The sequence below is a fragment of the Netta rufina genome, assembly GCF_964035555.1.
Source record: "Netta rufina genome assembly, chromosome: 29".
NCBI classification, from domain to species: Eukaryota; Metazoa; Chordata; class Aves; order Anseriformes; family Anatidae; genus Netta; species Netta rufina.
This window is the reverse complement of record NC_140153.1, coordinates 2,831,837-2,853,970: the sequence shown is the minus strand read 5'-3', so window position 1 is coordinate 2,853,970 and position 22,134 is coordinate 2,831,837. Positions and strand designations below refer to the sequence as shown.

Genomic DNA, 22,134 nt, shown 5'->3' with positions numbered 1-22,134 from the left:
CTCAGGACTGATGGGACCCCAACCCCAGAGTGGGACCCCAGCCCCACAAGGGGCTCAGGACTGACAGGACCCGGCCTCACAGAGGGGACCCAGCCCCACAGGAGGCTCAGGACTGACGGCCCCAGCCCCGGCCCCGCACCCTCCGCGCCCAACGCCCGGCCCCACAGCGGGGATCCGCCGTTACCGGGCCTGCCGGCGGGAGGGGGGGGAGAGGAGGTGAGGCCGTGCCGCGGGGCATGCCGGGAGTTGTAGTCCGGCGCCGCGCTGCGCCCTGCGGTACCTGCGGCTGGAGGACTACAAGTCCCAGGGGGCCGGCGGGAGGCGGCGGGGCCGGGCCTGACAGAGCCGAGCCGAGCCGAGCCGGGCCGGGTAGGACGGAGCCGGGCCAAGATGAACGCGGTGCTGGCGGTGAAGCAGTACGTGGCGAAAATGATCGAGGACAGCGGGCCGGGCATGAAGGTGCTGCTGATGGACCGCGAGACGGTGAGAAGGGGGCTGTTGGGGGCGTGTGTGGGGTGTGTGGGGCCGGGGGGGTGGATATGTGGGGCTAGGGGCGATGTGTGAGGCCTAAGGGGGTTTGTGGGGCCGATCTGGAGGGATGTGTGGGGCCCGGGGCAGTGTGTGGGGCTGTGGGGGAGTGTGGAGGTTGGGGGGAGGCGTGTGGGGCCCGGGGAAGGTGTGTGGGGCTGGGGAGGGGGATATGTGGGGCTGGGGGCGATGTGTGAGGTCTGAGGGGGCGTTTGGGGCCTGGGGGGACTTTTGGGGCCGAGGGGGGTGGATGTGTGGGGCTGGAGGTGATGTGTGGGGCTGAGGAGATGTGTGGGGTCCAGGGAGATGTCTGGGGCTGGGGAAGGTGCCCAGGGCCTTGGAGGGGGGACATATGGGGCCCAGGGTGACGTGTGGGGCTGGGAGCTACGTGTGGGGCCCCGGGGTAACGTGTGGGGCCGGCCTGTCCCACAGACCGGCGTGGTGAGCATGGTGTACACGCAGTCGGAGATCCTGCAGAAGGAGGTGTACCTCTTCGAGCGCATCGACTCCTTCAACAGGGAGCCGATGAAGCACCTGAAGGCCATTTGCTTCCTGCGCCCCACCAAGGTAAAGAGCTCCCCGAGCACAGCGTTGGGCCCGAGGTGCTGGAGGGGCTTTGGGCAGCCTGGGCTCCACAGGCTGTAATGAGGGACCCCGATGGGATGAGCAGGAGGCGTGGACGCGTCTCATCCTCTCTGACACAGCAGCAGCGGTTTTAAATCTCTCCCCCGTCCTGTTTTTGTTCAGGAGAACGTGGAATATCTCATTCAGGAGCTGCGGAGGCCAAAGTACAGCATCTATTTTATCTGTAAGTGCATTCCGTTCTGACGGGTAAGTCAGGCTTCGCAGCCAGAGCCCGACCTGATGCTCAGTAGAAAATGCTGATGCAAGACACTACAACCACCCTCAGACACTCACAAAATGCTGAAAGTGTCTGAGTTCTAGTTCTTACGTTATTTCAATCACCAAATTATTTTAGCAAAGGTTGTGTGTGTGTGAAATAAAACAGTTAAACTGAAACTACTCACAGAAGATCTTTGCAAAGCAACACCTTAGGTTTGTATTGCTCTGTTATGGGTTACTTCTGAAAAATTCTGGGGTTTTATAACTTTGTGTTGCTTCAAAAATGTGAGGGAAGGCTAATACTGGCAGCAAAGTGCCTTAATTCTAAGGGAAACAAGTGCACAGGGTGAGAGGCTGGCGCAAATCCTGAAGGTAAATCATTTAGAGGCAGCGTTAGGCCTCTCAGCCCGGCTTGGGGCTAAACTCGTAGCAGGCATCTTGTAGTGCCTGCTGCATCAGGCAGGCGTTTCTCGCTCATGCTGTACAATATTCGAGGGGTTTTGGAAATCAACCAGAACAGCTGCTGAAGGCCAGGCCTCACAGAGGCATCTCCTTTCGTGAGGTTCTGGGGAAGGAGCTGAAGCAGCCTCTAGATGTCAGCGTCGCTCCGCAGGACAGAGCTCCTGCCTGACAGCGATGCGAGGTGCTTGTCCCAAGCTGTTTCACCTTGTTTGTCTCTTACCCGGGGAAATCTACCGGCTGTGGGGCTGCCTGGTGGAGCAGGGAGGGGAGAAGGGAGCCAGCCCTGCCTTCCCAGAGCCATCTCATCCTGCTGCGTCTCCATTCAGTGCAGTAGTCACACACGGGGTGCTGGCACCAGCAGCAGAAAGCTGGTGCAGGGCTCACAGTGGCTGCGTGAGCTCCCTTCCAGCCTGAAATGCCCGCGTGATAATTGCGGGTGTCAAGTCAGACGAGCTCTGTGGCAATCTGCTCGTGTCGGGGAATGAGGTCAGGCAGTTTTCCTGCGCTGTGCGCCGCTCGCAGCACCTGACCGTGCTCGTGCTGTTGTTCTCTTTCAGATTTCAGCAACGTGATCAGCAAGAGTGACATCAAGTCCTTAGCTGAGGCTGATGAGCAGGAAGTCGTGGCAGAAGTCCAGGTGAATTTTTGAATGTTTTTAAGTAGATTTCTCAATCCAGAAGCCCTGGGAAGGTGAAGGTGGAAGCTTGAGGACTCTTGAACAGCACGCAGCAGCACTGCACAAAAAAAATACCTCATGTGTGTCCTTTTCCTCCCTGCCCTCCGCTGTCAGAGCCACTGCTGTCATCTGCCTGTCCCCAGGCTGCCAAATGTCTGTGACATCGACAAAGAGCTCCCTGCACAGAAACACACCAGCAAGTGGCTTTTCAGGGAGGAGAAACGATCAGAGTTTGGGCAGTGCTTAGGTTTTAGTGCTGCTGGTGCTAGATCACGTCCCTTTGTGGGCTGAATAAGGGCTGGCGAGACACCTGACTGCGTTTGCTTCTCCTTGTTGGCAGGAGTTCTACGGAGATTACATCGCTGTGAACCCCCATGTTTTTTCTCTCAACCTCTTGGGCTGCTGCCAGGTATGGAAGAAGCCCCTGCTCCTCTCCGGGGCCTCATTCTGTGGTTAGAGGGACCAGTAGCTGTGGCAAACTGGGCGCAGTGGTGGGCTGATGGCAAGGTGGAGTCCGTGAAGGGGTAGCTGGTCCTTCAAAGGGGCTGGCAAGGAGAAGAATAACAGGAGATTGGGGTCGGGGCCTTTGCTATTTCCCCCTCTTTCAGCCAAAATCTCTCTCTGCTTCCAAATAAACACGTGGGGGTGGTGTTTCTGTGTCAGATTGAACCTTTCCTTCCAGGGCCGCAACTGGGATCCAGCCCAGCTGGCCAGGACGACCCAAGGGCTGACTGCTCTGCTGCTGTCCCTGAAGAAATGCCCCATGATTCGCTACCAGCTCTCTTCCGAGCCGGCGAAGAGGCTTGCTGAGTGCGTGAAGGTGTGGTGAGAGCTTGGCCACGATGTCAGATGAGTTTGGCAGCTTGGTTTGATTTTAACTTGTTGAGAAGTTGATGTGTTTGGAGGAAATACCCTTTTTCAGCTGATTCTTGGAGACGTTGCCCTTTCCTTGGTGTGGCTTTGGGCAGGGCACGTCCCTTGTCTCTGAAAAGCCTGTACACAAGGTGAAGACCCTCATTTCTTACACGTCTCATAGTTTGCACCCTCACTTCTTACAATTCACAGGGGGTTTCCTGGCGCCTTTTGAGAGCAGGTCATGCTTTATCAGCAGCTCTGCAGCCTGAGGCAGCAGCACAACTTTTTGTTCACCCGTGCCCAAAGCAAGAGGGAACTTCTTCCAGGTAAACCTATGCTCAGATGGCTTTTTTTTTTCTCTCCTTTTCTCACCAGCAAGTGATCACTAAGGAATACGAGCTCTTTGACTTTCGGCGCACGGAGGTTCCTCCCCTGCTCCTCATCCTGGACCGCTCCGACGACGCCATCACCCCGCTGCTGAACCAGGTGAATCAATCATCGAGGGGCTGAGGGAGAGGAGCAGGAGTCCTCAGAGTGCACAGAGCCCTGTGCAGCAGCAGCGAGGTGGAGTTCGCAGCCTGCCAGGGCAGGGTTTATGTTCAGAAGGTAAAAAAAGGAGACGAGCGTTGCCCCTGCTCTTTTTCAAATCCCTCTTTTGTCTCCTGGCTTGATTTTTTTTTCAAGCTGCCAAGCACAGATCCTGCACGGATTGAGCGTCAGGCACGTCAGGGCTCCCATCAGCTTTCAGTTTTCTCTCCCCATTAGTATTCTTCTTCCTTGGGTAAATGTAGTGACTCGCTGATGTGTGGAAACACCCCTCCTGCTGCCTCAGGAGCACAGAGGCACGTATGAAATTAAGCAGTTTGTAAACGTGGAAGCTCTGCAGCCAAAAATACATGGCCCTTCGCAGGCAGAGGAGGAAATAGAACTAGCTGAGCAGAACAATCAGTCCCAAGCACCTTTTTGGGGTGGTTTTGCCATGTGTCTGCGCCAGCGAGGAGCTGGTCTGAGTGCCACAGAATTTATTCTGGTGGCAAAAGTTTGAGAAGTGCACGCTTCAAACAGTGGTGTGCTGCTGCAGCAAAGTGGCTTGGAATTCAGCCTGAGCTCTGCTTTTTGGTGCTGTTTGTCCTGCTGAAGCACCACTTGCCTCTCTCTGCCCCCATCCTTGGCAGTGGACGTACCAGGCCATGGTTCACGAGCTGCTGGGGATCAACAACAACCGCATCGACCTCTCTCGCGTGCCAGGCATAAGCAAGGATCTCCGGGAGGTGGTCCTGTCTGCTGAGAACGACGAGTTCTACGCCAACGTAGGTGCTGCTGTCTGCTGGGTGGGATCCTGGTGAGGGGATGGATTTGGGAATCGGGTCCCGTGCTTGGTTTTGCCGTGCAAAAGGATCTTCCCAATTGCTTCGGGCATCAGGGTGGAGATGTATCGCTTACATAGGGTAGAATCAAGGTGTGATGCAAGCAACAAGCAACATCTGATGAGAAATAACACGGCTGGTTCGGGGTTTTAAATAAAACCTGGGCCTGCCTCAAAGCTGCTTGCTGGGTTGGGTCTCGGGCAGATGATGCGTGGTGGCACATCGGTGCACCAAGGCTCCTGCCCGAGTGGCTTTCTCTCACGTCCCCTTGTTGTTCCCTGCAGAACATGTACCTGAACTTCGCCGAGATCGGCAGCAACATCAAGAACCTCATGGAGGATTTCCAGAAGAGGAAACCCAAGGAGCAGCAGAAGCTGGAATCCATCGCGGATATGAAGGTAACAACAACACGGTGTCTCTCTGGAGGCCAGACACTTCTCCAGGCCAATTCTGCAGTGTGATCTACAAGCTTCCTCCTTCTGCTAGCTCTCTAAGCTACTGCTCAGAGCTTGCTGGAACCCAGCAGCCCCCCAGCTGAACCTCTAAGCCCTCATTTAAGTGCCTGGCTTAACCCAGCACGGCTGTGCGGAGGTTAGAGCTGAGCTGGCTCACCTGGCAGCTGCTCCGAGCACAGGCTGATTCATTTAGTCACCGCTGAAGATTTAAAGAATCCTGGCAATGTCTCTGGAGATAGTTTCCATATCCTTGTGTTTCAAGAGTAAACCAAAAGTGCAGCCAAATATCTTGTAATTGAAGAAAGCTTCGGGGCTTCTGGATTTGAGGGGTGTGAGCATCCATATACCGGCACCAGGCTCGCTTACGGTGAGGCAAATGAGTGCCTGCGTGCAACCCAGGGACGAGCTGGATGCTTTTTGCTGTTATTTGGAGAATTGGTTGCTTTGCTTTCCCCTCTGCAGGCGTTTGTGGAGAACTACCCGCAGTTCAAGAAGATGTCCGGCACGGTGTCGAAGCACGTGACGGTGGTGGGCGAGCTCTCCCGCCTGGTGGCCGAGCGCAACCTGCTGGAGGTGTCGGAGGTGGAGCAGGAGCTGGCCTGCCAAAACGACCACTCCAGCGCCCTGCAGGTACCTTAAATCTTCCTGCTTTGATCCCATTGCCCCCCCCCGGTTGATGGAGGTTTGGTACCGAAAACCAGGGGGAGTGGTGCGTGCAGATATCCCGCAGGGCTGGGGCTCTGGGGGTTGGGATTGCTCCTCTCCTCCCCGTTCGGTTCAGATGAGGATGAATCATAGTTAATAACTGGCTGGAGAAGCATCTCTGCAGATTGTCTTTGCATTTCACACGCCGCATTCCTGCGTTAGATGCAGTCAGCTGGCTCCTGGCAGGCTGCCTGCAGGCACCGCTAAATCAAAGCTTGGCCCCCGAGCAGCACTGGGTGAAAAATGGAAACCAAAAAGTGGCCTAAACCAGGCTGCTCCTTGATTTTACTTTTTTTTTTTAAATAAAAAACTGTGAAAAGCCTCCTAGAGAAAAGATTTCGTTGGCAAAGAGGACTGCAAAAGCCTAAAAGAGGCTTCTGTTATAGCTGGGTATAGACTGGAGGTCTGACCCCGTGCTGGCTTGCTGGATTCCACGACCTGACCTCCCATCTGACAGCACGTCGGTAACGACAGGTCGGGGCTGCTGCCTGGTCAGGGAAAATAGCAGCATTGTCGAGAGGGGCTGTGTTAGAGCAGAGTTCAGCCACTGCTTCAGTGTTAAAAAGAGATTCCTTGATTTTTTTGTGGCTAGGGTAGATGATACGCTGCGTAACGGGCTCCTTTATGCAGCACAGCAACACTTGGACAGGAAAATAAGGCTGAGCATCACCAACGGGTGTGAGATACCCGTCTTCTCGGGCTGTTACGCCGTGCTCCAGGTGGGTGGCTGAGCGATAAGATCAGTTCTTCAGGCACTGCCAGGTCCTGAGCAGGTGTGGAGCAGGACAGGCCTGTCGGAATCCCTGCAGCCACCCAGATTTGGGAGCTCAGAGATGCGATCCGATGGCTTTTGGTTCGTAGGATTTAGAGGACCAAGTGCTGAAATGAGGTTGTAGCCACAAAATGCATTTCGTGAAGACCTCCTCTGAGGTTCTCTTGTTGTTTCACAGCTTCTGGGTCAAGCCTGTGCAGGTTAAAAGTCAAATACTTGGCTTGTGATCCTTCAACACACCGTGCCTGCGCTGGGAGCTGCTGTTCCTGCTGTTCCAACCAGGTTTGGTTTCCAACTCAGGCTGCTGAGGAACTAACACAGTGACAGCGTTGATGCTGAGGCTCGGGTGCTTGGCGTTGCAGACCCTTTTTGGTCTGCTTTTCTCAAGTGATGTTGGATTTGTAGGGATGAGACGACCTCGTGGTGCTGAGGCAGCTGCAGCAGCCGCGCTGTGGTTAACGTGGCCGTGCTGGGAGGTGAGCAGAGGGGCAGGCAGGGAGCTGAGCCCCGCCGAGAGCTGCAGGGTGGTTGCTGGAGCTCACCCAGGTGCTCGTTTGGGTCCTGCTCTGCCCTAAATGGGTGCTTCTGCCCTTCTCACAGCGCCCAAGTTTGTTCCCAGCCGCACGCCGGAGGAGCTCTGGTGTGCTTCTGGCAACTGAGAGGGACTGAAAGCCGTGTAGAGGCTAGAAAATAACTGCAAAGTTGCAAAAAAAATGATCTGGGATCTTTCTGCACGAGACAGAGGTCAGCATCTCTGGAGCTGCCCCGTTCCCTGTCGCGGTCTCCTAACGGCAGCGCCGGGGCAAGGCCACGGGCACAATGAACAAGGCAGAGCACGAAATAAAGGCAGGATTGTTCTGCCCCTGACGTAACTTCAGCAATTGTTAATTTCTCTGGCGGCCGGGGCCCCCGAGCACAGGACGTTTTGGTTACTCTTTCCCCGCTCTCATTAATCCCCACGTTGTACGGGAGCCTTAAGGGGAGGTTTGGGATCCCACCTCCCGGGCTGGACAAGAGCTTTTCTGTTCCCCGAGCTCCCCACGGGCACGGGCAGTGCTGCTGTGCTGCCAAAAAACTCACAAGCCAACATCTCCACGGGACTGCTCCGTCCTTCCCTGTACAGGTGAATTCCTGCCCTCAACAAGGTTTTTACCCTTCGCCTCGAGGATCCTCCCCCAAGCCAGGATTTCACCCCCTATTTCTGGGCAGATAACGGCAAGCGGAGCTGAATCAGCTGGGGAAAAAACGGCAACGCTTTCCCAACATTGTTTCACAGCTGTTTGCAGGATGTTTCCGCACTGCCTATCTGTCCTGGGAGGGTGGGAGAGCCCTGCAGAGATACGCTGGGCTTTTCGGAGCGTTTCAAGGTCACGTTTGCTTAGGGTGGAAACAATCCTAGCTGGTTCCGTCCCTCGCTTGGAACTGCTGCCGCTAACGCAGCTGTACAACTGGCAGCTCCTCTAATTCCCTGCGTTGGAGCTAGGGCAGGCGGATTGTTTTGCTTTCACGGGGAGAATTTCAGGCTCTGGGGTGTACTCGAGCATCTGCCCAGCCCCGACCAGATGCCCGCGAGCACCTCCAGCAGTCGGCGCCTCTTCTGCCAGAGCCACCTCCGAGCTCAGAGCTGAGAAGCTTCTCACTCCCACTGCTCCCCCAAGCTCCCAGCCTGGCTCTCGTGTGTGTTCTCTTAGCTCCAAGGCTCTACCCAGTGACTGAGAGGGTGCAGAGAGGAATTAAGTCCTTTTTTCTTGGAACGAGGTGGCCCCAGTGCTTCTGTAGCCAGCTGCCAGCTTACACGAGCCTTTCTATCCTGCCCACGGTCCCTGTGGGGGTTCCACATCTTCCCTGGGAGTGGTCTGTGGTTCAACAGGCAGCTTTTTGGGGCGTGCACCCTTCGTATTTAACATGGCACCGTGTTCCCTTCAGCAGGAAAAGTAACAATCTCCGTGCTGGAAGGAAATACCCGTGGGTTTTGTATTTCCCTCTCCGCTGCTGTCGTTTTTCTTTGCCTTTTCCTGCTTTAATTCCTTCCTTCCTTCGCTTCCAAGCGCTTTGTGCTCGTCCCTCTGCTTCCCACACCCAAAGACTGTCTGAGTGTGATGCTGCTCCTCCACAGCTTCCGAAAGAAACCAAGATCCTTGCAGTTGTGCTCTTGGCTCTTGGCAGTCAACCTGCGGGCCAGCCTTTGCTTCACCGAGGTTGGGAAGGAGAAGAGATGAGAAATTCCTACGCGTGTCTGCTGCAGGGGAGGCACACACCAAGCTGAGCTCTCCCTGCAGAACATTTTGGGGCGTTAATAACCCAGCAGGACCGGGTTATGAATCCCCAGGCCCACAAAAGCAGCTCGTGCTCTGCTCACCCTGACCGCAGAGCCCTCCAGAAGCTCGGCTCCGTTCCTTCCTTCCTCCCAATTTAATTCTCTCCTCCGTGCAGTGTTGTTGCTAGGCAGTGGGCTCGCTCTCGGTCCCATTTAACGTCCTTCAAAGGCCTCTCCCTCACCTCCTCTCTCCCTCTCTTGCAGAACGTGCGGCGCCTGCTGCAGAACCCCAAGGTGACGGAGCTCGACGCCGCGCGGCTGGTGATGCTCTACGCCCTGCACTACGAGCGCCACAGCAGCAACAGCCTGCCGGGGCTGCTGGCAGACCTGAGGAACAGAGGGGTGTCAGACAAATACCGCAAGGTAGCTGCCACGTTTCCCCTTCTGCTGGGGCAGGAGGGAGATTTGGGATGTGTTCCTCGGGGGAAGGTGCCTGGTGGTGGGGCCTCGGCGTAGCACAGCGCTCTTTTTTGTTGCTTTTCCACCCCAAAGAGAGCCCGGAGGTCAGCTGGGGGCTGCGGGTGCTGCTTCACAGCTGATTCCCTAATTCCCAGTTCCAAAAGCAGTGATGTTACGAAGGATTTCGGTGAAGCAGAGGTGGCCTGCGTGCCAGGAGGCTGCTACAACCGGCATGGGGCACGGACACGGGGCCCGGTGCGTGCTCCTTTCGCCTGCCCCCAGCTCCTGCTGGCGAGGCAGTGGCTGCAGGGATGTGCTGAGCCCGCAGCAGGAGCCAGGCTGGGAGGGAGAGGGTGGCAGCGCCTGGCAAATGCGGAGAGCAGCTGGAGAGGAGGTGGAGAAGCAGAATGATGTCACCCCGCGTGGAGGATCTGCTCGCCCTGCAAAAGGCTGCAGGAACGACAGCCCCTCTCCTCGTGCAGGCAGCGTCACGGCGCTGGGGCTCTTGTTGGAGAGGGGGACCGCGTCTCTTCTGAGTGCTGAGTGGACAGTAACTGCCTGGAAACAGCTTCCCTGTGTTAAAAAGATTCTGGTTTTGCCTCTCTCTCTGCACAGCTGGTGTCTGCTGTTGTGGAGTACGGAGGGAAACGGGTGCGGGGCAGCGACCTGTTCAGTCCCAAGGACGCTGTGGCCATCACCAAGCAGTTCCTCAAAGGTCTGAAGGTACGGCTCTGCCACGGGTGAGATAACAACAGCTGTAGTCAGAGTCACAGCCACAGGGCAGGACTCTCATGGGCTGCAGTGCCACGTGGTGTGGCTTTCAGCGTTTAATAGTAAGAGCACGGAGCATTAGGGCAGAATTCTCATGTAGATGATGGGAGTTGGTTGCAGAAAAGCCCCCCCAAACCTCGACTCAACAGCTAACACTTGCTGTATCCGTCAGATAAATGCTGGGGCTTTTTGAACGTGGCTTTGCTGAGCATCTCAGCCTGCTGCCTCGCTGTGTGAATTCCTAACAAGAGCTTCTTCTGCACTGCAGGGCGTTGAGAATGTGTATACGCAGCACCAGCCTCTCCTGCAAGAAACTCTAGATCAGCTCATCAAAGGGAAACTCAAGGACAGCCAGTTCCCCTACCTGGGGCCCAACACTCTCCGGGACAGGTACGTGGGGCCTTGTAGGGCAGAGCTGGGAACTGGAGCACGCCTGCTCCTCCTGCTGCTGCCACCTGCTCTGTGGTTTGTCCCTGGGTGAAAAAAACACCTCGGGCTTGTCAAAGAAATGTCCTGGTGGTGTAGGTGGTGGCTGTGCTCTCAGGTAGGTGCTGGGGAGGGCTGTAAAGACAGACAGAAGGCTTCCTTTCTTGGTGTTCAGCGCTGGCCGAGTCATCAAGACCTGACATTCCTCTTGTAAGAGCTTAGGTAAGGGATAATGCCACTGCACCACGCTGCCGGGATGTTCACATGATGGATTTCAGCATGCCCCCTAACTTCACTCCATACCATCTGGCGTTTATTTGCAGAGTCCCAAAAATAGCCCAACTGCTAGCTCTCCCTTCTGAGCCAGTTACTATTTCTGAGCGGAATGGGATCTTGCTGAACGTGGCTAATAACTGAAATTGAAAAGGGCCCTGGCTGCCTGCTTCGAGCTGACTTTGCTGGAGCTCAGCTCAGCTGTTGTGAAGTCATTACGGGTAAATACGGGCCTCGGATGAGGGCACCGAGTGGGCAGAGGGAAGACCCCAAGTTCTCTAGCAGCTTTCCGGCCAAACCACTGCTTTGTTTGGTGCCTCGCTTTCCTTTCTGTGGATTCTGTGAAGCTTCTGTAGCGTGCTGGGTGGGGGCTTCTTACTCCAGCTCGTGGTAATCTCCTCTGAGGGGACGAGCGCGCTGCTACGTGGCTTCCTCTGGGTGATCCGTGATGAGAGGTGGCTGCTGCAGGGCGGTTTGGGCTGAATTAAAACTGCAGATTCGTTTGGAAGGGGAGAGAAATGGGTTTGGGGACCAAGATCCAGCCGTGTCGAGGGGGTGAGAGGGTCAGGGCATGTCAGGGAGCGAGCGTTCGTGGCTGGCTCCCTGAGGCACACACACACTGCTCTTCCTCCCTACCCCTGCCTTGGGACATTTGCCTCCCTCTGATAAAAGGGAAAATCTGTTTTGTAACAGGGGAGCTTCCAAATTCCCTGCCAGGCTGACGGCAGGGGATATAAATCACCTCCTTCATGAATTAAAAAAATGAATTCTCGTCATAGAAGAGACAAATTGTTTGGGTATGTCCTTGGGAGGCCGGAAGGTATCCACCTCGCTCCACGTTTTACCTTTAAAACTGAAATGGTGGATTTGGGACGGGGTGGCTGGGCAGTTGCAATGAGTGTGTGATAGCGAGGGCAGCAGGAATGCTGTCGTCTCTCCTTGAAACCAGCTCTTGACTGAGATGGATTTCAGCCCGGCAGAAAGGATTGAGGGATGGGGTCTGACATGGAGCAGGTGGAACAGCAGAAACTGCACCCAGGCATCCCTGACCTGGTGCTGAGCTAAGCTGGAAGTGGTCTTCTGACCTTTATCTTCTGGCTGTCAGTGCTCGGTTACGCTCTGCTGAGCTGCGTCTCACTCGGATTTCCCCTCTAAAATGTTTTTGTAAGAAGGCACAGGAACCCACCCCTGAGAATCCCGCCACGAAGAGCACCCAAATAATTCGTCTGGGGGGGCGCGTGGGAAAGGTTCGCTTCCTACCTAGAACTAAAGCAAAGCAGAAGTCGGACGAAGAAGGGAAATGAAGTTTCCACCTCGCTCCCTTCCCGCAGCAGCTGCAGCCTTGTCCCGTAGCTGCCTGCCGTGAGTCCTGGGGCTTTGGTAAAACAAAATCCCAAAGAGAAGGAGCTGCCAAACGGTAACATCCTAAAAACGGGGTCTCAATTTAAAAAAGGGTTTGAGCTATAAGGGTTGGAAGAGAAAGGGCCACTTTATGGCTTTGCCCTTGTGCCAAAGGAGTTGAGGAAGGGATTTACATTTAATAATTTCCCCAAACTCTGTGCACTGAATCAGAGCCCGAGGTGATCTGGGCTGTCCTTCTCCTGGCTTTCTGCGGACAGGGGACGGCGTGACAGCGACTGGCAGGGGTTCAGCCCAAGGGCAGGGCGAAAGGCTTTGTGTTTTTTGATCCGAGGGAGGCAGTGGCTCGAGCAGCAAAGAATGCAAACGGATTCTTTTTAACTATTTCTTTCTGCGTCGAACGCGATGCTCCTGCGAGGGAGGAAGAGCTCATGGCCCAAATTCAGCTGTGAAAACTGGCAGCAGCGAAGGAGAGGGAATCTGCAAAGCACCGAGCTCCTAGGAGAGAGCAAGAAGCAATTCTGCTGGCTTCTGCTCCTCCTTTCCTTCCCGCTGCGTTAAATATCAGCCTTCCTGGTGTGCCACAAGCCTGCAGCCCCCCTCTGCCTTGCTGCTGGAGATCGCTGGCTGGAAAAGCTCCTAAAGCTTCTCTCCTTCACAGCGAGCAGCAGGGACCACGGGAGAAGCCTCCAAACGCCTCGTGAGCTGTGTGAGACCTTCCGAGCTCTGCCCAGGCCTCCCCTTGGGGTGGAGCTTTTGCTCCGTTCACGCCTCGGCCTGGGAATTTCTCTTAATAGGGGCATTTGGGATCGCAGCAGCTGGCCCCGATCCTGCTTACCTAAGATGGACGAAGCCCAGCTCGTAGCCGAGCGATCGGCCCGCGGGGCAGCTCTGTCACTGTCACTGCCACGTTTATAAAACCAAACAAGGACCCGCAGCAGCCTCTGGGGCACTCCTCGGAGAGCCCTGAAGGTCCTGCTGTTAAGGTCCTGCCATCAGCCACCTGCTTCTTGCGAGCCCTGCTCCGAAAACCCCCTCAGAATTCAGGTGCGGGACGCGAGGACTCGCTGCTCTCATCCCGTTCAGGGCGTTCTGCGCCCTCAAGCCAGGCTCCTGCCCCTGCTGGGTCAGTTGGAAGGGCAAGTTCCTCTTTGCCCGCTCGAGGAGGGGAAGAATTTGTGACTGAGGGGAAGAATTTGGAACCGGCTGACCCCTTGGAAGTGCCTGCAGCTGACACGCGGCCAGAGGCAGCTCCTGGGGCAGCGAGCACAAAATCTCCTTTTTTGGAGCCCTCAGCTCGCAGCCCGCGCTGTGTGCCCGGCTGCCTTTGTGTCTGAGCTCACACAGCGCTGCCCTAAGGACGAGGGGAAGCGGTGCTCCCGTTAATCCTACACGTTGCCTGGTGCTCGGGGTGGTTTTGTGGTTGTTTTTTAAGGCAGAGCTCTGCTTGGGTCGCTGTTTGCTCGAGGATGGTTGCTTCGTCCTCCCCTCCGAAGCGCCTGAGTGCTCTGCGGTGACGAAGCCGTGCACAAGATGTAACCCCGGGCACTGACGGTAACATACAGCCTCACCCTCACCTGTGGCGCTCCGACATCTCGTTAGGCTAATTAACGTGACCCTGACCCCTAGCAGAAGGCTGCGACCAGCCCTGCACAGGCTTCAGGGACCACAGAGTGGGAAGAATTTGCAGGGTGGATGTGGTGGCACTGAAAGGTGACAGCAAACGTCCGGACTGGGGCGTGCTGAGACATCGCAGAGGAGTGTGTGGCAGCCACTTCTGCCCCTAAATTCCTCGGGTCTTTAACACTTTTGACCCGAAATTTGTAAGTGATGGCGCTGGGGACTGCACGAGCTGACAAAATTGGGCTCGTGAGGGTTTTCGGTCTACTTCTGACAACCGAAGTTGTGGGATCGCTTCCTCACCGTGCCTCCCCTTCCCTCGGAGATTTGGCCCATTCCCCAGAGATTTGGGCACGTTTGTGTCTGGTTTCCCAAAGCTCAAAGGAGGAGGCAGGGCCCTGGGGACAGCTCGGTGACGGGCGCTGCGGTGCGAAACCCTCCGTCTGCCTTCGCGAGCTGCTCGAACCTGCGTGGCTGCTAAATATAACCCCGCTTCTCTGCAGGCTGCAGGAGATTTCACAGCCTGATCCTGCGCAGGGGACGCCGATGGCAGCTCTGCTCTTTGTAGCCCTTTTTTCTGAGACCCAAATCCCCGATGTTCCCTCTCCGAGCTGCTCCCCTGCGCCTCACGGGAGCTGGCTCAGCAGGGAGCAAGCGAAGCCACGGAGCCCAGGTGCGCTCCGGGGCCATCCCTGCCTCGTGCTCCGGTTGCTTTGTCACTGATCCAGAGTTTGCCCAGGGCAGAGGGGTGCCTGATGCCTCGGTTGCTGCAGCAAGTGGCTGTACCCTAATAAAAGCACCTATTTGGAGAGCAGGGAGCACTTTGGAGGCTGCAGCGGGCAGGAAATCGAGTCAAGACTTTGTCCTCTGCAGCGAGACGCTCCGGCTCGAGTGGTGGATGGTACCTCACAGCCAGGATGCCACCCAGGCCTTTTCACAGCAGATTCGGCAGAAATCATCCCCTCTGAGGTTTCTGAGAGCAGAAAACTGGAGCAGTGAGGGAGGATGGTGCGGGGAAGGCGCAGCCTTCGTGCGAGAGCAGAAGGTGCAGGGCGCGGGTCCCGTTCTGTGCTCTGCTCGGGGACGCACCGCAGAAACGAGGCACGGCCTGGGGAGAGCAGGCAGCAGGAGCAGGGCCTCGGCACCCCTGGCTGCTGCAGGATTTCTCCTTGACCCTCGTGCCTTCATTGCAGGCCCCAGGACATCATCGTCTTCATCATCGGAGGGGCGACCTACGAGGAGGCGCTGGCCGTCTACAACCTGAACCGCACCAACCCGGGGGTGCGCATCGTCCTGGGGGGCACCACCATCCACAACACCAAAAGGTAACGGCCTCAGGCCTCACCGGGCACCCAGAGCTGCCGACGTGGGCCTGGGTTTGTGATTCCTGAGGGATCTTTATGACACAGTAAGAGGCAGAAACGTGTGGGAACGGTCCGAGCCCTGCTTCCGTGCGTTACGTTACCAAGCTGAGGGTTTAACGTGTGCCTGACTGGATCCGAGGGCAGGGAGGTAGACGTGTGTAGTTCCTCCTGCTTAGAATTCACCAGGCACCCCAGGAGGAATGAGAAGGCAGCGCAGCACGCAGGGATTCAGACCCGGCTGTGGTCTCGTTGCCTCTGCTGGAATCTGGAGCGACTGCGTGCGATAGCAGCGAAGCCGCCGTGCCTATGATTAGAAGCGGGCTCTGCGACTGCTCTGCCTCTCTGCCACCCACGAGCCTGCAGAGCATTGGCTGTGCCTTCTCCATTTCTCCCCAGAGAAAGGAGCTTTCCTTCTCGGTTCGCTTTACGCTCCGGGTTGCCTTCTTGGGAGGCCAGACGTTGTGAGGGCTTAATCCCTGCCCGCGCTGAGCTTCGCTGATTTCCTGGGTCACCATCCCCGGAACGTTTGGGCAGCTGGGAGGGCTCGTGCCGGGCAGCATCGATGCCATTTCACCGAGCGAGCCGCTCCCAAGGGAATCTCAGGGCCTTTTGGGGAAATCCCAAACCCAAATTATTCATCTGACTATGAGACCACGGGTGAAAATTGAGCCCGCTTGGGGTTTTTTTTTTCAGCGCAGCTTGTTGCTAGCCAAGGAGAGAACCACGAATTCTTTTAGTACGTGCCCTGCTCCCTCCTGCTGCACTGCTCCGTCCCTCTCGTGCTGACGTTGCGGGGCTGTTATCAGCAGGAGGGGAACGTTGGGAATGTGACAGGTGACCCCCGGCTCCCCCATGTGTTGCAGCAGGAAGCCTGGTGGAATCCAAGCCTGGGGCGAGCCCCTCGAGTTGTCCGGCAGCTGCTCTGAGCCTGAAAGGAGCTCTGGGCTGGGAGAGAAGCACAGCTTCACCGTCCCCGAGTGGAAACAGGCAAAAAGAGTCCTAAAGAAGAGGGGAAAGTCACTCTTCTCAGCATTTAGGATGAAGTCTCTAAGCTGACAGCTTCGGGAGCCTCCACAGTGTGCCCTGGGGATGCACGCTGCCAGCATCACGGCTCTGGGTGGCAGGCAGCCGTTTGCCAGGCACCTCCTTGATCTCAGTTACTGACAGGTGGACCCAAGCGTGGTGTGTAGGCTAAAAAACAGCTTGGGTTTGGGCCATGTGTGTGCACTGCTGCTGTATGAGAGTTCTGGGTCGTATTTATAACACCCTCTGCACTTTTGCCCTTCCCTTCCATGCCTGGAAGGGATCTCCAGGCTCCAAAGCTGCCTGCACAGATGCAGCAACAATTCTTCTGCAAAGCAATTCAGTGACCGATCATTTGCTAAGGAAAAAATGCCCAAACCCTGCAAATTCCCAGCGCCTGCTCCAAAATTGGGCCTTTCTTTGGTTTAGCAGATGATTGGAAAGCTCCTGAGCTGGTGCTGGCCCAGCAGCAAATTGCTTTTACGAATTGGGTTACGAAGGCAAGTCTGTATTAGCCCACATCTCGCCCGATTCCTGCCCAAATTACCCAGCTTCCTCAACCTTCTGCTTTACAAAGTAGCCTCTGAACTAAATCCTGTTTTAGCCAGGCCTGGAAATAGTCACAAAAAGAGACCAGCAGACGTACTAGCTGCTCTTCGACTTAGGAAAAGAAGGGAATTAAGTCAGCTTAAACCTTGCAAGGATGCAAAATAAAACCTGGTTTGTATTCAGCCTTCCGTCCGCGGTAAGCGATGCCTTTTGAGGCTGATTTTGACATTTACCAACAGGCCCGCATCAAACTTTTTCACCAGCATCTGTGCTGAGAACCTGGATGGCGCCGTCGTTGCGCCACGCTGAGCACAACGCCAACAAAACCCAACAGAGTAAGCGCTGCGAAGCTGCTGATGGCAGAGTAGCTTTTTCACGCCAGATTGGAGGTTGAGACCTGCCCCGAAAGCGTCTCGGTGTAGCAGAGTCAGCAAAAACTGTCACTGGGACAGGGAAAACCTAGGAGAAGGAGGCAGGAGGGTGAGGAAGGAGGGGATCGGCTCCGGGTTCCCATCCCAGCTCTGCTGCTGACCCCGGAGGTGATGTTGGGCAGCTCTCCTCGTGGTCTGTTGGCAGCAGCAGGTCTCCGAGCGGCTCCTGGCTGGATGAAATTCCAGATTTGCAGCTGCCTGCTGGGCTCCCCGTCGTCGGTCGGTGCTGGGAGGAGTAACGTTAGCTAGCCAGGGCTTCTCCCGTGACGGCGTTTTGGCGCAGTCGCTGAATTATTTACAGGAAAACGAGGGTGCTGTATCAGAATTTGCATTTCAAAGAATGAAGCTGGGGAAAAAAGAAAAAAAAAAGAGGAAAAACGGGCTGTTGCTTGGTAAGGGCTGATCACTACAAGGTCCTGCACAGGAGCTGCAGGATGAGGACTGCCGAGGGTCCTGTAGTGACAGCAGCCCTGCCTCAGGTGAGTTCCTTTTCCCTCGTGGCTTGAATCACATTTCCTTAATGCTGAAAGGCCACGGTGGGGGTAACAAAACAGCTAGCACTTTGGCAGGGATCTCGAGCACTTTTCGAGGGATGACCGGCCTCCTGTGTGCAGGGCGAGCTGAGAAAAGAAGCTCCCCGTCACCAATTCAAGCAGTGTGAGGCTCCCGGGTGTTCCAGCAGCACACCGAGGTGTCTGATGCGAGGAAACCTAGATTTTATTGCGCCCTAACTCCTGCGGTAATCCTTTGGCCTCCCTTTAATGAGCCGTTGCTTACGGCTGCGGGATTAGGGCTGATATGTCACAATAAACAAGGAGATTTCTCTATTAATGCGCTGAGCAGCCCGTGTAAGCACGCTAATCCCCTGCTTTCATTGTTCGGACCAGTCCAACTCAAACTGTGATCAACATCTGTGTCTGGGGGGGTGCGGGGTGGCTTAAGGGCTCTGCAGCCAGCGTTTGGATGAAGTGGGAGACGGGCGAGCCTCGGGAGCTGGTCGTGGTGTTGGAGCTGTGAGGTTGTGAGAGGTCCCTTGTGTAAGGGACCCTGCCTCGTCCGGTGGCTGCGCTGCACCCAGAGGCTTAAAACCGGGCTGAAAATGCTCTTACACAACCCTCTGTGCTGGCAGGGAGGTCTCAAAGTACCCGTTTAAAGTTCCCTTCCACTCAGCAGCGATGTCAAGGGGAATCTGTCGCTGCTGATCGTTCTGGATTCGTGTCTGGGAACGCAAAATAAGGGCAGGAATCTTTTAGCAGTGCTCACACGTTGAAATGAGGCACGTAGGCAAAGGGATTCCTTGGAAAGAAGTCAGGCTACGGAAGCCAACGGGCTCTGTTGGTGGAGTTTATTCCTCTGGTGGAAAAAAATCCCCGTGGATTTACAGGAGATGAGAAAATTGGTGTTTCTTCTCTTCCCCCTCTGCCTCTAGCAGGGAAATCTGCGCGGTGCTCCCGCTCCACGGGCTCTTTCCTGGCATCACCCGGGGCAGCCCGGTCAGTGACAAGGCTCAGAGCATGCCCTGGGTCTTCTCGTCCTGTCCAGGGGGCTGCAACCAGGAGCAGGGAGGAAAAAAAAAAAACAAAAACCAAACACATTAAAGCATCCAGAGTGCTGAAAAATCAGGTGAAACTCAGAGCAATGCAGAAATGCAAAGATGAGACAATTTCTGAGCCTCGTCCGGCACTGCGCACGCTCAGGTTTGCTGCACATCGTTCTGTCCCCTTTCATTCACTTAATTTTTCATTTATTTTTACCTCCGTGCCCACTACCAGGCAGCCCTCTCGCTGCAGTGCCCGGAGGACACACAGAGCCGCGTTTGGAAGCGCTCGGAGATCCTTTGAGAAACGCCGACGGGGTGGAAAAAATCCGGTGTTGTCAAGGAATTTTCAGGGTTTTGCTGATCGGGCCAGACTGGCTGCCGCTGTTACTCGTGAAACTTTGGCAGCCCTCCTGAAAATACTTCTGTTAGGGCTTCTCAGGAAGGTAAGGAAACCTTCCTGGCCGCGTTTTCCTGCGTGAGGAGCCGAGGGAAGGCTCGATGCAGAGCTGTGCCCCGTGCTGGAGGGCCAAAATGCCGCTTCTGGACCATAGCAGCCTCCAATTTCGTGCAGGAACCAGGTAAATTTGAGCAGAACCGTGCTGGAGTGAAACCCACAGGTTCTTGGTAGCTTTCCAAGAGGATTTCAAGACCCCAAGTTGCATTTTTGGGGGTTGTGAGCACTCGCAGCAAGGCGCAGGGCGTGAAGAGCTCCGAAAACGAAGGGTGACGACGGAGGAACTTCTGGCGCCTGGGGCTGCCTCATCCAGAGCGCAGGTTGAGCACAAACCTGCAGGGATTAACCCCAGGGGATATTTACCCTGACCCACTTACCCGGAGCTCGGGTGCCAAACGCCGCTGGGCTGCGTCCTCAGCAGAGCCCCCGTGGGGGCTGCGGGGCTGCGAGGGGCTTTCCTTCTGAAAGCCCTGAGTTAGCCTCGGACACTAACCCGCTTCCAGACCTCGTCAGCCAACTTGTTCCCAAGGCTTAGTGGTCCTGGATGTCTCTTCCAACCTCGCTGCTTCTGGACGGGCTCACAAATTCCCATTTTGGTGTCTCGGCATCGAATTGGGGCAGGATCTGGAACCCACCGCCCGGACCCATGGACGTCTTCGCCAGCTGCCGCCCGCCCCCCGCCTGCCCCAGCCTTTTTTTTCCCTCTGCAGCTGCCCCCAGCAGCTGATCTCCACGAGCCAAGGGGTTGCTGAGAAGCCCAAATGTGTTGGGTTTGGCTTTCCGACGGGACCGTTGCTCTGGGACATTGTTGTTGGGGTCCCTTGGGAAATCACGGGGAGCCTGGCATGAAGCTGAGCGTGTGTTTAAGCGTTTTACTGAGCTGAAACTTCCTTGAGACCTGCCCGAATGAATGGTGGGTGCCTCAGAGGTTTCCATTATCAGATTCAGATGTCAATCCTTAAAACCCTGCGGTCTGTAGGGCAGAAATTGGAGGCAGGGCCCTGCTGCGGGGCTGAGCCCGGTGATGAGGCACACAGCGTGACCCAGCCTGCTCCGGGGGCTGCTTTCCGGAGGGCCCTGGCTGCAAAATGCCAAAGATGCCTCAGCAGGAGGCTTCCACCCTGCCCCTTCCTGCCTTATCACCCTGCAGGAAGGCTGAGAGCTGGCAGAAAGCCGAGCCCGGCCTTCCTGGCTTTGTTACCAGAGATGAGCGGGGTCGGGCTGAGCCCACGCGGATCCCTCCTGGGAGCCCTCCTGGGAGCCTCGTTGGCCCTGGCCTTGGGGGAAACCTCCCCGAGCCTTTCAGGGTCCCCCCAGGGCCAGTGCTGGCCCGGTGACCCGTGCTGGGCTCCCCACCTTTGGGTGCCCAGGGCAGGGTGCTGCCGTCCTGTTCCTTTGCGCTTTGCTCTCCGTGCTCTCTGGGAGCGAAACGTTGCCTCCGCTCACCTGAACTTCTCTTGGCAGCTTCCTGGAGGAGGTTACGGCTGCAGGGTTCCGTGGCCGAAGCACCGAGAGCTCCCAGGCGCCGCCGAGGCCAAGCAGCAGACGATGAATCTCGGAGGAATTCCCGTCCCGAACCCTGCCGAATGCTGCCGTTGGCATCCGAGGTGACGCACCGGGGCGTGCCCCAAGCTGCAGCCCCCTCGCTGCCCTCTCACTGCCGCAGCTCTCGGGACCTCTCCAAGTTGTGGCCCGCAGGAGAAGTCCCTGCAGCAGCCCGGAGGCCCTGCACGGCGCTGGCCGATGCATCTCTGGAAGGTGATGGGCACTGCAGGACCTTTGCTTTGCTCAGTTGTCTGTATATTTTGAGTCCTATTAAACGATCCGTTTTACCAAACCTCTCATCTGGTGAATGGTTCCCGATGTTTCTCCGAGTGCCACGGGGGCAGAACGACGTCCTCAGTGCTCTCTGCTCACTTCTGGTTACCTTAAACCAGCACAAACCTGCCCCTTTTCTTGCTCCCGTGTTGTGAGCTGAAAAAGTGTTGTGATTCCCTTGTAAAAGTGACTCTAGCAGTACGAAAACAAGGTGGGTTTGAAAAGAAGCAGAGCATTGCACTTCTGGAGCAGTGCTGGGAGCAGAGGTGCTGTCATCACGAGTGCGGATCTGGACCAGCAGGGGCTCCTGGGGTGCAGCCAGGAGAGGCAAGGAGGATTTGTTGGTGTTTTTTTTTTTTGTTCTTTCCAAATTTCCTTTTATTTTAGGTCCGGGAACTGCGAGAGCAGCACAGGTTAAGAGGCAGAACAGACGTCAGCAGCCTGGATGCCTGGCTCCTGCGAGCGTCTGCTGCCAAGGAACTGGGCTCTCCCTTATCTCCTGCCTTCCCGTAAGCGGACAGGACTGAACCTCCCGTTCCCTGCGAGCTCTGCAGAGCTGCCACGGACGGAAAATGCTTGAACTCGCACTCATTTCTCTGGCTTCATTCCCTGAAGCAAGGTCATCGCTCCGAGCTCGGCTGCCCATCCACCCAAAACCATCCCCGTGGTGCTGAAGGCTTGATGCTCCGTGCGGGAGCCTCACCAGGGCTGTGGTGTGACACCAACGGGGTCAGGGCACGGGGCAGGGTTCCCACGCACACCCTTAGGGACCGCTTCCTTCCTCGCTCAGGGCCGTGGGGCTTTGTTTGCGACGGGCCGGGTGCTGGCAGAGCTTCCAGCCCATCTCCTGCATCCGTGCCTCTCGGAAGCTGACACGTTTTGCTGCTCTCCCTGTAGGATTCACGCCCCGCAGCGCTGCAGTCCTCGAAGCTGGGGCTGCTGGAGGCAGGGGACAGGAGCCGGGTGTCCAGACCCGGCTGTTATTTAGCCAGCGGGCTCCGATGTTCCCGTCGGGCAGCTCCGTCTCTCACCAGCCGTGGAAGTTTTGCTCCTGGTACCGCGGTGGCTGGGACTCCACCGGCCTCTCCCAAGTCAATCCTGCTCCTCAGCCTTTCCCTTCACCATCT

At 56.4% G+C, this 22,134-nt stretch overlaps 1 protein-coding gene across 1 annotated transcript; it reads left to right on the top strand.

The window, feature by feature from the left end:
* Nucleotides 1-349: 349 nt before the first annotated feature.
* Nucleotides 350-21,020, top strand: VPS45 (vacuolar protein sorting 45 homolog). The gene is made up of 15 exons (XM_084303480.1): nt 350-483; nt 961-1,095; nt 1,276-1,336; nt 2,391-2,470; nt 2,850-2,918; nt 3,192-3,329; nt 3,740-3,850; nt 4,540-4,674; nt 5,016-5,129; nt 5,649-5,816; nt 9,185-9,343; nt 9,995-10,102; nt 10,419-10,540; nt 15,022-15,153; nt 20,654-21,020. Exons 1-15 carry the CDS (start codon nt 391-393, stop codon nt 20,739-20,741), a joined length of 1,713 nt encoding a protein of 570 aa, XP_084159606.1. The 5' UTR covers nt 350-390; the 3' UTR covers nt 20,742-21,020.
* Nucleotides 21,021-22,134: the final 1,114 nt, after the last annotated feature.

Excerpts from the sequence above, each read along its gene's own strand:
- VPS45 (XM_084303480.1), top strand. The coding sequence starts at position 391 with ATGAACGCGGTGCTGGCGGTGAAGCAGTACGTGGCGAAAATGATCGAG. Across the intron at positions 484-960 it reads TGCTGATGGACCGCGAGACG|ACCGGCGTGGTGAGCATGGT; the intron begins GTGAGAAGGGGG and ends CCTGTCCCACAG. Across the intron at positions 10,541-15,021 it reads CCCAACACTCTCCGGGACAG|GCCCCAGGACATCATCGTCT; the intron begins GTACGTGGGGCC and ends CCTTCATTGCAG.